The sequence below is a fragment of the Chanos chanos genome, chromosome 5 (genome assembly GCF_902362185.1).
Source record: "Chanos chanos chromosome 5, fChaCha1.1, whole genome shotgun sequence".
NCBI classification, from domain to species: Eukaryota; Metazoa; Chordata; class Actinopteri; order Gonorynchiformes; family Chanidae; genus Chanos; species Chanos chanos.
Window position 1 is genome coordinate 25,936,332 of NC_044499.1, and position 14,327 is coordinate 25,950,658.

Here is a 14,327-nt window from a genome sequence, read left to right on the forward strand (position 1 = left end):
ATCAAATAATGTCACTACAGTTATTACTTATCAGCTAATGAAGTACTTTCAGTCTTCCTTATCAAGGTTGTGTGTGGTGTGTTTTTTGCAGACACAAATCCTCCCTGTCCCATGTTGGAATTTGTTATTTTGCGTATGAAACATTAGCAACAGGAGGGACAGAGAGTAAGACAGGCCACATAAACCTCTTTGATGAACAGGATGTGATGACTGTCATCCGCCTATTCATGAGCTGTCAGTTCATAACAGCTATCGGCAGTTTCAGCTTTTTCTCATACAGGATTACGGGATGAGTCCTGGGCAAGAAAGAGCATGTCCCATCTGGGTATACCCAGAGGACAAATCCAGTCCTGTACCCAGAGAACTAATCCTGTACCCAGAGGACAAATCCAGTCCTGTACCCAGAGAACTAATCCTGTACCCAGAGGACAAATCCAGTCCTGTACCCAGAGAACTAATCCTGTACCCAGAGAACTAATACAGTTCTGTACCCAGAGAACTAATCCTGTACCCAGAGAACTAATACTGTTCTGTACCCATTAGTAAACATTTGAAAAGATGCATGAAGGAGGTTGCTCTCCTCTATCTAGCGCATGCTTCTGGCAATCTAAGAGAACTCAGCCGATACCAGGGTGTGTCATCTCTGTGCAGACTTTTGTTCTAGCACTTTCTCTGTACTCTTATGACGTAATGGAGAGATTCAAAATTAGTCTTCTTCACGGTGACAACTCTAGAGAAGCTGGAGTGAAAGTGTTTCAGAGGCATGAATGCATTATAGAAAAAAGGAGACCGTTTGTGGTGACTTACCAGTAGCACATTGGTATTGAATAGAGATCAGACATAACTTAATCTACTCAGTGGTGCACGACTCACTCTGAGTAGGTCTCCATCAGAATCACTGTCATCTTAGCCTTCAAACACAGGACTTGATCCATATATTCAGAGTAACAGCTGAGACATGCTGGTATGAGGCAAAGTATTACTACTTTGAATACAATGCAATACTTTTCTCACAAAGTAATAGGTAACAAATGAAATGTTGATATTACCAAAGGTTGTGGGTTCAAATCCAGACATGCTGGTTCAGTGTCTACATGCCTGTGACAAAGACTTTTAATCCCAGCATCAATCCAGAGTCATGTCAGTACTGAGTCAGACAGTAACACTCTGCTCTGCATAAGAACATCAGCTAGATGACGAACGGAAAAGGGCCAAGTCTGCTTGGAAACTTACCTCCAACAAGGATCCTCAGGCCTAACTGATTCAAATTCCACTGGAATCATTATTCTCTCATCAAAATATTGTCTTCCTGTTTATATTGTGTTAAGTTATATCCCAGAGTGGAATAAGAAACAAAAAAAAAACAGCTTTTTAAAATCTGAAATAGATATCTCTCTTAGTTGAGAGATCTGACACTTAAATCTCCTTAATTGTGTGGATGCAGCAGGGCTTAGTGAGAGAAGGACATATTCCTATAATATTCTGTCCTGCTCACAGTTCCTTACCATTGTTGTTTCATGAATATTCAACCATCAGTGACAGTAGACAGGTTCCCTGTGATGTACCACTGGTCTAACAGTTTAATTGTTGATCTACAGTGAAATCATGAGCTGTTTAAGGTGAAAGAATTTAATTAGAGCTCCTCAGTATTGTTCCTCACACTCTCACACCGTCGCTCTCAAACGCAAAATGGCTGCCAAGCTGGGCAGTACTCCATACAGATCATCCTAAGAGGATCCCTGCTGTGAACAAAGCGTGAAAACAAGTGTTTCTGTCTAATCAAATTCTGTTGTGGATGAGTGGCCCCCCACTACTCAGTCTTATCGTAGACAGGATGATTCACTCTGTGTGCTAATATGCCATCCTCTATGGCTTTAACCTCAAAATGAATGGACAACAAATGGATGAAATATCTAAGCTGACTTTGAACTGCAGGAGCCCTGCTGAGGGGGTTTTGCCAAAGTCAGTGGATTTATTTATTTATTTATTTTTTTAAAGAATCCCTTTGAAGCACTGCCATCAAAGACAGACCCCATAAGTGGGTTCAGATATGATATGTGTGACACACTGATAGATATTACAAGTGATGCATGATCAAATGTGACCATTTCTCTTAGACGGTAGGGTATTTGAAACAGTGTCTGAGGAATTCTGTGGAGGGGAGAAGTTAAAAGGAGTTAGAAACTGCTTGTAGGACTATAAACAATGATTGCATGTTAAATTTAGCACAAATTACAGCAAATTTAGTGTCAGTAAAGCTGACAAATGACCAAAGTAATATGATATAAAATATAAAGCAACAAAACTTTTGGTTTCACTATGAGTCCAAATAATGTTCACTGTCCTTGAGCAAACAAGGTGCTGAGACAAATGTGCACTGACTAGTACCCCTGTGTGAGTGAGTTCATGTTGAAGAGTGGATGAGGTGTGTATTGCCCAAATGGGCCTCAAATTGTGTTGCTTTTTCTATCCTTTGAAAATAGTTAAGGTCCACTGTGGAGCAGTCCATTGTGGCTATCTGTAAAGGTCCTTGTTAAGACCTTGGTCTAGCTAATGGTGATTTACATCAGAGACAATCAAATGTAACCATGAGGCTTCGGTGAAGTTTGTTTGCTGTCCTAAAAAAGACTCCAGTGTCTCCAATGCAATCAGTGTTGATATTTTCTATGATGGTCTTCATACATTACATAAACTCAGGCATGGGCACATTTGCTCCAAAGTGTAGCTGGTCTCTGTTAAATTCAATTTGCCTTTGAAATTCCCACCTGCGAGAGGCCATCCACAGGCCTGCGGGAAGAAGGCATCAAAGCCTAATGACTGGTCTGAGGCAAAGTCCAGCAATTTGATTCCCAACATTCAAAGCATTGCCTCTGACAGACATGACCAGAACCTCTATACACTCCAAGCAGACAAGAACAAAGCTCCACAGACTGCTTGACTGTCATTAAGTGTAGCCAGAGAACCTTCCTCCAGCCCATGTCCATATTCCTCTGTCAGTGTGGGACGTCCATATTCCTCTGTCAGTGTGGGACGTATTGAGATGATCCTCAAGGTATGAGGAATGCCAGAAGGATAATCCGGTCGTTTATGTTCCTCCTCAGCCTTCTTGGCAAGCTTTTCACTTCTTCTCACTAGATTACAGAAGCTAGGGAAACGTGAATACCCAGAGTGACAGTGTGGATTGGGTGTGATCTTCTCCTGCTGATGGCCACAGGAAAAGTGCAAGGAGCAAAAAGCACTCCCTGTGCTCCTCCCCCTGCATAGAGACTGCATGGAAAAGCTGTTTGTTTAGAGACTGTGGACCATGTGGAAAAGCTGTTTGTTTATAGACTGTGGACCATGTGGAAAAGCTGTTTGTTTATAGACTGTGGACCATGTGGAAAAGCTGTTTGGTTAGAGACTGTGGACCCTGTGGAAAAGCTGTTTGTTTAGAATATGTGGACCATGTGGAAAAGCTGTTTAGAATCTGTGGACTGTGTGGAAAAGTTTGTTTAGAGACTGTGGACTGTGTGGAAAAGCTGTTTGTTTAGAGACTGTGGACTGTGTGGAAAAGCTCTTTGTTTAGAGACTGAGGACTGTGTGGAAAAGCTCTTTGTTTAGAGACTGAGGACTGTGTGGAAAAGCTGTTTGTTTAGAGACTGAGGACTGTGTGGAAAAGCTGTTTGTTTAGAGACTGTGGACTGTGTGGAAAAGCTGTTTGTTTAGAGACTGAGGACTGTGTGGAAAAGCTGTTTGTTTAGAGACTGAGGACTGTGTGGAAAAGCTGTTTGTTTAGAGACTGTGGACAGTGTGGAAAAGCTCTTTGTTTAGAGACTGAGGACTGTGTGGAAAAGCTGTTTGTTTAGAGACTGTGGACTGTGTGGAAAAGCTGTTTGTTTAGAGACTGTGGACTGTGTGGAAAAGCTCTTTGTTTAGAGACTGTGGACTGTGTGGAAAAGCTGTTTGTTTAGAGACTGTGGACCATGTGGAAAAGCTGTTTAGAATCTGTGGACTGTGTGGAAAAGTTTGTTTAGAGACTGAGGACTGTGTGGAAAAGCTCTTTGTTTAGAGACTGTGGACTGTGTGGAAAAGCTCTTTGTTTAGAGACTGAGGACTGTGTGGAAAAGCTGTTTGTTTAGAGACTGTGGACTGTGTGGAAAAGCTGTTTGTTTAGAGACTGTGGACTGTGTGGAAAAGCTCTTTGTTTAGAGACTGTGGACTGTGTGGAAAAGCTGTTTGTTTAGAGACTGTGGACTGTGTGGAAAAGCTGTTTAGAATCTGTGGACTGTGTGGAAAAGTTTGTTTAGAGACTGTGGACTGTGTGGAAAAGCTGTTTGTTTAGAGACTGTGGACTGTGTGGAAAAGCTCTTTGTTTAGAGACTGTGGACTGTGTGGAAAAGCTGTTTGTTTAGAGACTGTGGACTGTGTGGAAAAGCTCTTTGTTTAGAGACTGAGGACTGTGTGGAAAAGCTGTTTGTTTAGAGACTGTGGACTGTGTGGAAAAGCTCTTTGTTTAGAGACTGTGGACTGTGTGGAAAAGCTGTTTGTTTAGAGACTGTGGACTGTGTGGAAAAGCTCTTTGTTTAGAGACTGTGGACTGTGTGTTAAATATCAGTATGATTGGTCTGGAGTTTCTTGCACCTGTAGCCTGTACTACAGATAAGAGTCTGGAAAATGTCCAGCAGTCCATTCCACTTGGCTCCACAGATGCTGACAACCTCGCCCTGAATGCTGAACAAACAATCAGGGATACTGCTTCTGCCTTTGGCAAATCACTAAACGTGCTTGGAAAACCAAAAATCTCACAGCATACTCCACGATGACAGTGTTCAGCATGTATTGTCGGTGCTGTTTTGTATGGTGGTGAATCCATGGTCAGCCCTGTGTCAGAAATGGCCTTCCCATGGCCTGTGCAGTCCCTTTCATCTCACACAGGATGCCCCTCCTAAAATTTTGTATAAATTACAAAATTACAATCTTTCTGACATCACAGATAATGTGAAATTCCAACTTACATCACAGATGTGGGGCGCAACACAAGTCGGAAAGAGAGTTTCTGTAGCCAAATAAAACATGGTAAGGTAGCCCACAGATAGCCACAGGGAGACAGTGGTCTGAAGGCATAAAGTAAATTATAGTGCAGTAAATCCCACCCAGTGGAGTGCAAAGAGAATATAAGAGAGATGCATGTGCAGATCATGTGTTACTCTGTTTATTTGTCAGTTCATTCATGTGTTTATAATTGTGCAGTCTTCAATCAAAATGACCAGGCATATACATCCTGATGTAAAGCCTGAAATACCAGCTCCAGAGGAGTTAGAAATCCCAAAGACAGGGGTTAAATAATGCTCCTCATGAAGGAGCAGACTGTGTTCTTATAGCCTCGTCTTGAACACACTGAACTGACTGGCACAGCAGACACAAAACAAAAACATCCAAACACATGTGAGGGTTCACTGCCACTAGGTGGAATCAGTGAGCCGTGTGCTAATTAGCTGTGGGAGCCTGAACAGACTGGGACAGACTTTCTTTGGGGTTAACCCTGTTTATCAGTGATGGAAACGCTGCTCATGATACCATCACTGGAGGAGGGGTTTTTTTTTTGAGAGAGAGACACATGTTTGATCTGTGAACATGAACAGAACTATCAGATTGTCTAAATGCATAAATTCCAATGAGGACATAAATTATTCTTCTTATTACCTTTCTTATCCTGTATTAGGACTACTTGTAACATCTTCCAGTAAAAAATATTGACTATGTAGAAAGAAATGTTACATCTTCAGTTTATCAGCATTTCTTGTCTACTTTATTACTCTTATATTGACGCACTCATTTATCTCTTTAGTTGCAATCCTGACAGTGGTCTGGACAACATATGAAGAAAATGAAAAAAAGAAACAATAAACATGGAGACAAACAGGAGCGAAACGAATAGGCTCCATTCCCTGACTACGACCTCCGTGAAGAGCTGCCCCTGAGGAGAAAGGCTGGTCATAACAGAGGTCATTCTGATGTCATCTCCTCTGACTAGCAGTTCAAAATAGAACTCACGGGCCTGGCACAGATGATAAGAATCCCTATCTGTAATAGAGAAACCTGTTGGACAAAGTTTTTGTAACCCTAAAACTCTCACACAGCATAGAGAACTTGTTGTGGGTCGTAATAGCTGTGGGTTTTTACACATATGTTTTACATCTATTCATATATACATGAATACAGGCACACATTAGTACAAGACCAGCATATCAACCTTAACTGTGTGTGTGTGTGTGTGTGTCTGTGTGTGTGAATTATACAGCGCTTTTCATCCATTGTGTCTCTATAAAAACACCGTCGCCAGTAACATAACAGCATGTCTACCCCATTCTCCATGGACATGTGGACTAGAAATGTGACAAGAAATAGTCAAATATATTTTTCAGAAATAAGCTATGCAAAAACAATGCAGAACGTCATTGTTGAGTGTAATAATATATGCGCGACAAATTCATGAGCACAATAGAAATGTACTGCATCAGCACTTGTTTTAAAACAGATTTTCTCAAATTTTCTGAGCAGCCATTTCAGCTAAATTTTCTCATGAAATTATTTTGCCATTAGATCCGGCCGCCTAGCTAACAAATGCTGTTCCCTAAGGTGACATCATATAGGTGACCACTCCGAGCGCTCATGTCACGAGCCGGGGATTGAGCCAACCAATCACATTTCACTTTACATGGAGGGTTGTCAGCTCAGCTGTTCATGCTGAAAACAAGATTATGGAGATAGGTTGCTAACATCGAAGTGTTTATACGGTTACATGCCTAAGTTTTGAACTTATTAGTGTAGTTATAGAACATCAGGTAAATACACACCTTGTTCTAAAACAATGAATGTATTGGTATCCGGCTACTGAACATCGCTTAATTAGGAATACCGAGTAAGTTGCTGTGATCGCCATTTTCAGTACTGGGTTAGCAGAAGTTAGTCATTGCTAGTCAGTTTATTTGACTATTCTGTGACTCGAACTTGACCTGTAACATATTTACATTGATTAGTCAATTACACATCATTTTAACAGTGAAATTTACATTACATTATTTCCGTAAATTAAGTTACGAGAGAGCCTCAGCGCCTGTTTAGCATCTGGCTAACACGGTTGTACTTTGTCAGCTGGCCGCAGGAGTGTGGCTAGCTGTTGTCAGAAAATCGGGTCACTCAATACTGTATCTTCAACAAACTGGACAAGACGTTGGATTTAGTCGGTTTCAAGGCGGGCTCAGTGGGCGCGCTGACCCCACAAAAGAAGATGAAGAAACGAAAGGAACTCAACGCTTTGATCGGCCTGGGAGACAGTAAGAGAAAGAAAACTAAGAAAGGGTCTGGGCATAGACTTCTCCGAACCGAACCACCGGATTCGGAATCGGAATCCAGTTCTGGCGATGATGAATTCAACAATCTTAACAGTGTTGCAGCTTTCGGAAAGTAAGAAAACTGTATATGTACCGTATGCTGTCTTCCTTGTACCATAAACCTGCCGTTCATTTGTGCGCATGTCTGACACTTATGGTTTGAAATATACGTTAGGCCTAATTGAAGTGAATTTTTTTTTCTTCATTAAGAAGAAGTTACGCCCGTTGCTGCAGTATCTGCTACCCGCTGTGTGTGTTCGTCATTTTGGCTGCGTGCGTTATGGCCTGCGCAGGGTTAATATGGATGCAGATTGCACTGAAAGAAGATCTGGATTCCCTTAAAGATCAGCTTCATTCAAGTAAGCAAGTTGACTTATGAATCTTACCTTTGGCTGATTTTGTCTGCTGATTAAATGAGCATTATATTTGTTAATTGTTGTCTGTATCTGTTGAGTAATTTGGAGGCTGGCCTTGTAAGATTATACTAAAGGTGTACATTACAGTCTCCTCCAGGTGCACTCAGATAACTTAAACTTTATACAGTTCATTTGTACTGTTCACAGCTGTTGCATGGCAACATGCATTGTGATTACTGTATTCAGACTAAGATTTGTGTTTTGAAGAGATCATTTGTGGAGTAAAATTGCACACTGTTTAAAAACATGATGTTCACTGGACAGTGGAATCAAGCCAGAAGGTTTCCTCTCATGAAATCCTGAAACTGAATGAGGAGCTAAAGACGAAGCAGCGGAAACTGGAGGACATGGAGAGTGGGGAGAGGGGTCTAAACAAACTCTGGTCTAACCTGACAGAGATTAACAGAAAGGTATAACTTCACCATCATCACAGGCATGTGTGAGAGCCACACCTAACAGCCCTAACTACTGCACCTCTCACGCTTTAATAATGCACACACAAGTAATGCTGCTTTACAGCAGTGCTTTCATTAATGTGACTTTTGAAACTCTACGTGTTTTTTCTCCCATGTCATTGCTCTGGCACACTTCAGATTAGTGATCAAAGCTAAGAAACAAACTGTTGTGTTTTAATTAGCATTTTTTTTTCACATCTACTAATATGATTCTATCATGCAGATAAATGCTCTGGATTCAGCAGTTATTCACCTGAAAGCCAACATCAAATCTGCCTCTGATCTGATTCATCTCCCCACTACAGTTGAGGAGATCCAGAAGGTATGTGTTTCTCAGAGCATTTGTGAAAGAATGAACTGTGTTTTAAGTGTACTTTTTTTTTGTTTTGATGTGTCTCAGTGTGTGTGTTTGATAACACATATCACTGCTGAATGTGTCCTGCAGAGTGTTGCCACCATTGGGAGCACCCTGACCAGTGTTCAGCATGACATGACTGTCATGCAGACCTTTGTGGAGGATCAGAGGAAACAGGCTAACAGCCAAAGCACTGACAAGGTGAGTGCAGATCCAACACAAATGTGTTGCATTCTTTCCGCTTCTCAGTTATTCCACATTAAAGAACATTGGACAGTTTCAGTGAATAGAAACCCAATAAGCAGCTGTGTTTTGCTAGTATAGATTCTCGGCTTTGTGTTCAATGATTGAAAATAACATACTGACCATATAACTTATAAGTGCTGAAAGTCTTTGCCTTCACAGAACAAGCTAGTGTATGAGGAACATGTCCTTGTGAGTTATATGAAGAGCAGGTTTGTAGTGTAAGCCAAGTGTTAGTTCCCCATAGTTCTTTGTGTCACAGAAGAAAAGACAAATGTGAATAATTGTGCATGCACATAACCGTACTGTCAGGGTGCCAGGGCTCAGAATCACATGATGTGAAGAGGGTATCAGTGCATGTGGGCATATGGAGAATTAATACATGCCTGCTGTATTTCATGTGTGACATGGGGATTATTTTGACTCTTTTTTTTTTGGTACAGAAGGACAGTGAAATAAAACCGCTGAACGTCATATTTGACTCCAACAAAGGATCATCAAATCTCTCCTGTTCTTCTCTTAAAGAGGTGAGACACATCTGTGCTGTATAACTAGACTGTGCTTTGTGCTGTCCTGTAAGAAGAGGTGGAGCTGGAGTATTCTTCTGTTTTGTCTCTGGGTTGTAGGACATAAGGGAGCTGCAGGAGAGCTTTGGTGAAGTAAACTCTACACAGGTGCTTCACCATGCCTGGACCAGAGAGCAGTTCAGCACTGTACATTCTGCCTTGTCCAGTCTCACCCACAGACTGTCCTCATTAGAAAGCAGCTCCTCCACATCCCAACCCAACGTAAGACCAATGAAGTAACATTTTACTCAGAGACCTTCATAGTGCGAAGTTCAACTGTGTTGACATACAAGCCTGTTTGACCATTGTGCCCTTGCATATTAGACTGCTGACTAAATTACTTTAATACATTGTTTTACAAGACAAGTGTTTACCAATATTGTTTACCATCTAAACCCAGTAAGTGTTGCAGTTTGGGATATTTTGCAGGCTTACCAAGCATAAATATGTAAACAGAAATGTCTGTTCTGTCTGAAAGCCCAGTAGGAAAAGACCAAATGAATGAAAACAATGAATGAATGTATCAGTGAGATTCTTCAGGAACACAGCACCACGTATGAAGAAACAGGACTTTTTTGACATTCATGTGACATTTTAAAAAAGAATTTGCTCATGAAATCAGGGCAGCCACTGCCTTTCATGGCAGGTAAATCCTTAAGGCTCTGAGCATGTCATAGGTTGTCAAAGGAAATTAGCATTTTTCGTTGGAAAAAATACAAAAATGTATAAATCTTGGTATGTTACAGAAAAAACATTGGATGCACCCAGAAACATCAAGGGCTGTAATGTACCTAATAAATTAATGTATGCTATGTTGGCACCAAAGTTCTTACTATATTAGCACTTAATATAGCACAAAACCTATGAAGAAAAAGTGAGAATTATAGAAATGTACAATGTCAAATGTAAAAATTGTGTCCTGGATTAGGATTTGTTCCTGTGACATTTGCAGCTGTGATTGGTGCCATTGGCTCATTTGGTGAATAACACACTACACTGCATGAGCTGAGCTGTGTGCACAGTCTAAACAGTTCTGTCTCCTGTTTAGGATTTACCGTTAAAGACTGAGAGTCTCACCAGGACACAGGCTGCTGAGGGACCACAGGATCTTCCTGGTATGTCAGAGTAGTTTCACAGTGAAGCCTCCATCTCTTCTTGGGGTTTTTTAATTACTGACCAGCTCTCTGTCACCTCCCTGTGTAGACAACACCAAACGGTCCTCTGGATCAAAGCCGACCCGGCGGCCCAGATTCCTGTCTCCGGACCGCGTCAGGAGAAAGCGCTCCGAGACTCACAAAACTGTGTCATTCCCTGGAGTCAGTACCCTCAAAGGTATTTCTGTGTTTCTCTGTTTCACACACTCATCATCCAGTTTCCTAAGGCACCCAGACTTTTGGTCATCTGTGACATGGGAAACAGTACATAAATAAACATCAGACAACACTGTACCATAGTTATCAATAAACATCACTTCACTGTGTGTCACTAGCAAACTGCATGGAGAAAAAACATTTTACATTAAAACTAAAAAGCACCCAGCAGCCTTTCTTGATTTTCTTTCTTCACCCTGGATCAGAATTCTCTGTAAAGGCTCACAGTCTTAACAAGGCCCATTTTAACATAGTACAACATCTATGATTTTTGAAACTGAAATTTAAAATCTTAGATCCATCATGCATTTTCTAGCAGGCGTCACCCAATTTTGTTGTCTTTGTTCCTCTATGCAGATCTTGAAATGCGCTTTCAGCACGCTCGGTTGGACCAAACAGCAGCAGGTGTGTCTTATGAGGAGCTGAGGAGGTTGTTTGGACCCTCCACCCCTGAGGTCAGCGTGCTTGCAGATTTTGACAGTGATGGGGACCAGCGGTACTCTTTGGGTGAACTGCAGGCCGCTGCAGGCGTTTGAAGACTGCTGTGGATACATGTGGTCCCAGGCTGTCTGTTTGAGATGAGTTTGGGTCAGTAACTATTTACTGTTGAAGAACCAGGCTGGATGGGAATGATGGGGTGTCAAAGGCCGAATGGCGCTCAGCCATTGAAGGAAAGTGGAGTTTGGATCAGGGCTGGTGTGAATGTGTTATTTCACTTGATTGCTGCACTTTTCCCTTTCTTTTACTCAGTGTTGTAGCTGTTGTGTCGACTTTCTGACCCAGGGCTGTCCCAGAGTGCCACACACACAGGCACTTTTCAGCTGTGGCTCATGCAGATCACCAGGGCCACTGTTTGACCTATTCTGAACATCTAACATCTCCTGAACAAAATGCTTCTAAGACAGAACAACAGATAAGATTTTAATTTTTGCGTGGAAGGTGTATCTTAAGCTTTTTTTGTCTAATACACATGAATGTGACTAGCCAAAACTGAATACTAGTTTTATATACTGATTTACTACATGTGACTTGTTTCACACATTCTCACATATAGATATGAATGATTATTTCCTTCAATGTCCTCCCTCACTCACTGCTGTCTAAATGTCCTCGCTAATCCAGCAAAGAGTTTTCATATATATAAATATATATATACTGTGTGTGTGTGTGTATATATATATACTGTGTGTGTGTGTGTGTGTATATATGTATATGTATATATATATATATATATATATATATGTACACTGCATGTACGTGTGTGTGTGTGTATATATATATAATGTGGAAGCCTTTACTCATGTTCAAGTCTGTTAAGATTTGAAGGGCTCTGACTCCCAGCATTTGAATGATAATAAAGATTGAGTTGTCCATTTAGCAATAATAAACAAACAAAGTGGTTCATCTGACTATAGATTTTAGCTTGTTAGTTTGCTGTATTCTAGCCTTGAATTTCAAGATAAGCCTGTACAATAGCACACAGCACATGACAGAAAAGCATTTGTGACAGGTAGTGAAAGAAAACACTGATCATTTGCGATGAGGACCTCTGGTTTGTTTTACTGATCATTTGCAATGAGGACCTCTCTCTCTTTTGTTTTACTTTTGAAATTGAATGTTTCACTCAGTGGGATCTGTCAGATCACCCCACAGTGTCAGTCTTGTTTATTAATGTAAATATATGATAGAATTTGAAATGGCTTTGTGTATGAATAAAGTGTTTTTTAGGTTAGTAACTGCTCATGTAAAATGCTTTGCATTGTACATTGCAATGGAAATGAAGAATTAAGTTATGTTTTGCATGTTGCTTTTAATGTAACATGAATAAACACCTAATTTATCAGTGGTGTATTTTCTATAGTCTGACTACTTTCCAGCAGCCTGTTCTGAAACATCAGACGCCGATCAAACGGATCCTTATTTCTGGGGGGTTTTTTTCCGGTTAAAAGCTCGACAGGATGCCTTTGCTGGGAGTTATAGAGGTAAACACATGCCCTGCGTTCATTAGCCCAGTTTATGTCTACTTGATGCAAATGACAAATTAATGAAAAGAATAATCTCTGAATAATCTGGATGCGCCTTTCAGAGAAACGCTTTATTAACCTGATTTTTTTTGTTTTTACCAGTCTTCCCTTCAAAACATGCTGAACAATAATATTTTTTCTGTTTTTTGTTTGTTACCACAAAGTATAAAGAAAATTAATCAGAAAAAAAACAACTATTATACATCCCAAAGGCAGTAGTAAAGACCACATTTCGTAGATCCCGAGCAAAACACTTCACACAGTAAAGGAAACAGCAATAAACTCGGATTGTTACAACATTTTAGGATGTCAAACCAACAGTCACCCTTTGTCGTCCCTACGCTCAGGTCAGAGATAACGGTAGAAAAGCAAGGATGTTAAGCAAGGGCCCCTTTGGCTCGCCAGTCTCTGGATAGCACGTTAAGCAATTCCTCCTCGTCTTCCTCGTCGCTGTCTGACGGCTCACCATTTGTCTCCATTTTCCCAGTAGGCGCTTTCCGCTTAACGACATCCTGTTTTTCTCGTAAGAGCTCAACTCGACGGTAGCACTCAATCTGTTCATCAATTTCGTCGATCTGACGTTCGAGTCGACCCTCTTCATCATCCTCAGCTACGATCGCGTCTGAAGCGCTGTTCACCTGACGCATCTCTTTCTGAAACTCTTCCCACTCCTTGTCCATTTGGTCCTTCGGCGTGTCGACATTTCGCACCCTGGCATCTTTCACTGGGTCATCGAAAAAACCCTCCGGTAACGCTTCAGCTGTGTTTTCCTTCTTTTCCGAAATCTTTTCGTCTTCGTCAGCTTTTGAGATGGACCCCGAATGCGTGACACTGGGAAACGTTGGGATTGAACTGTCAAAAAAATCTGCCGGCAGTCCAGGAGTAGGTGTACCCTTCTGCCGATCGTCACTCTTTCCCTCACTCCCCGTTTTACCATTAGTCTCTGTCTTTACTTCGTCGTCATCATTATCATCGTCGTCGTCGTTGTATACTCCAGCGAGGAGTCCAAGTCCAGCAGAGTGAGTGGAACCAGCCGTCGAAGCGTTGCTTTTCCCCTCGAAGAAATCTGCAGGTAGCCCAGATGAAGCACCGCTTACTTCTGTCTCGGCCTTTGCTTTTTTCAGGTCCGATGGTTCAGAATCTGAAGTTTTTCTTTTCAGGGTCGCAGACTGGGGTGTCTGATAGACTTTGACACCGCTCTGTTTGGCTTTAAGTTCAGCAACTTTATCCTTATGCTGTTTTCCGAGGACGTGGGCTTGCCACAATATTTCCGATTTCACTTGCACGTTGCAAAGTACGCAGCTGAGATGGCCAAGGCTGTTGTACTTTGCGAACGGCGATTCGACGCGCTTCTGTCTTTCTGTAGATTGTCTTTGTTGCTGTCTCATTAATCGACGCAACTCATCTTGATTTACAACTTTTTTGCCTTTGTTGGCCCTTGCCGTCGCCATCATAACCAGTTTCGACTCAATGCTGTGTTCTGTCGCGTGGAAATGACGTCAATACCATCCGTTAAGGTGCATCA

The 14,327-nt window shown here is 41.5% G+C and overlaps 2 protein-coding genes across 4 annotated transcripts; one reads left to right on the forward strand and one right to left on the reverse strand.

Annotated features, from left to right (window-relative positions):
* The first annotated feature begins 6,718 nt into the window (after positions 1-6,718).
* efcab14 (EF-hand calcium binding domain 14) lies at positions 6,719-11,917 on the forward strand. Of its 3 annotated transcripts, none has more exons than XM_030774003.1 (11): positions 6,719-6,901; positions 7,135-7,446; positions 7,584-7,732; positions 8,054-8,199; positions 8,468-8,566; positions 8,690-8,800; positions 9,286-9,369; positions 9,469-9,630; positions 10,457-10,523; positions 10,612-10,740; positions 11,136-11,917. In XM_030774003.1, the coding sequence occupies exons 2-11, from the start codon at positions 7,271-7,273 to the stop codon at positions 11,312-11,314; spliced, it is 1,302 nt and encodes a 433-aa protein (XP_030629863.1). In that variant the 5' UTR covers positions 6,719-6,901; positions 7,135-7,270; the 3' UTR covers positions 11,315-11,917. The 3 variants fall into 3 exon arrangements, with proteins under 3 accessions (XP_030629863.1, XP_030629865.1, XP_030629864.1); XM_030774005.1 differs by having other exon boundaries at positions 9,289-9,369; XM_030774004.1 differs by having other exon boundaries at positions 7,587-7,732.
* Positions 11,918-13,034: 1,117 nt separating this feature from the next.
* On the reverse strand, positions 13,035-14,256 carry znf830 (zinc finger protein 830). The gene has a single exon (XM_030775606.1). It carries the CDS (start codon positions 14,254-14,256, stop codon positions 13,180-13,182), a length of 1,077 nt encoding a protein of 358 aa, XP_030631466.1. The 3' UTR covers positions 13,035-13,179.
* Positions 14,257-14,327: the final 71 nt, after the last annotated feature.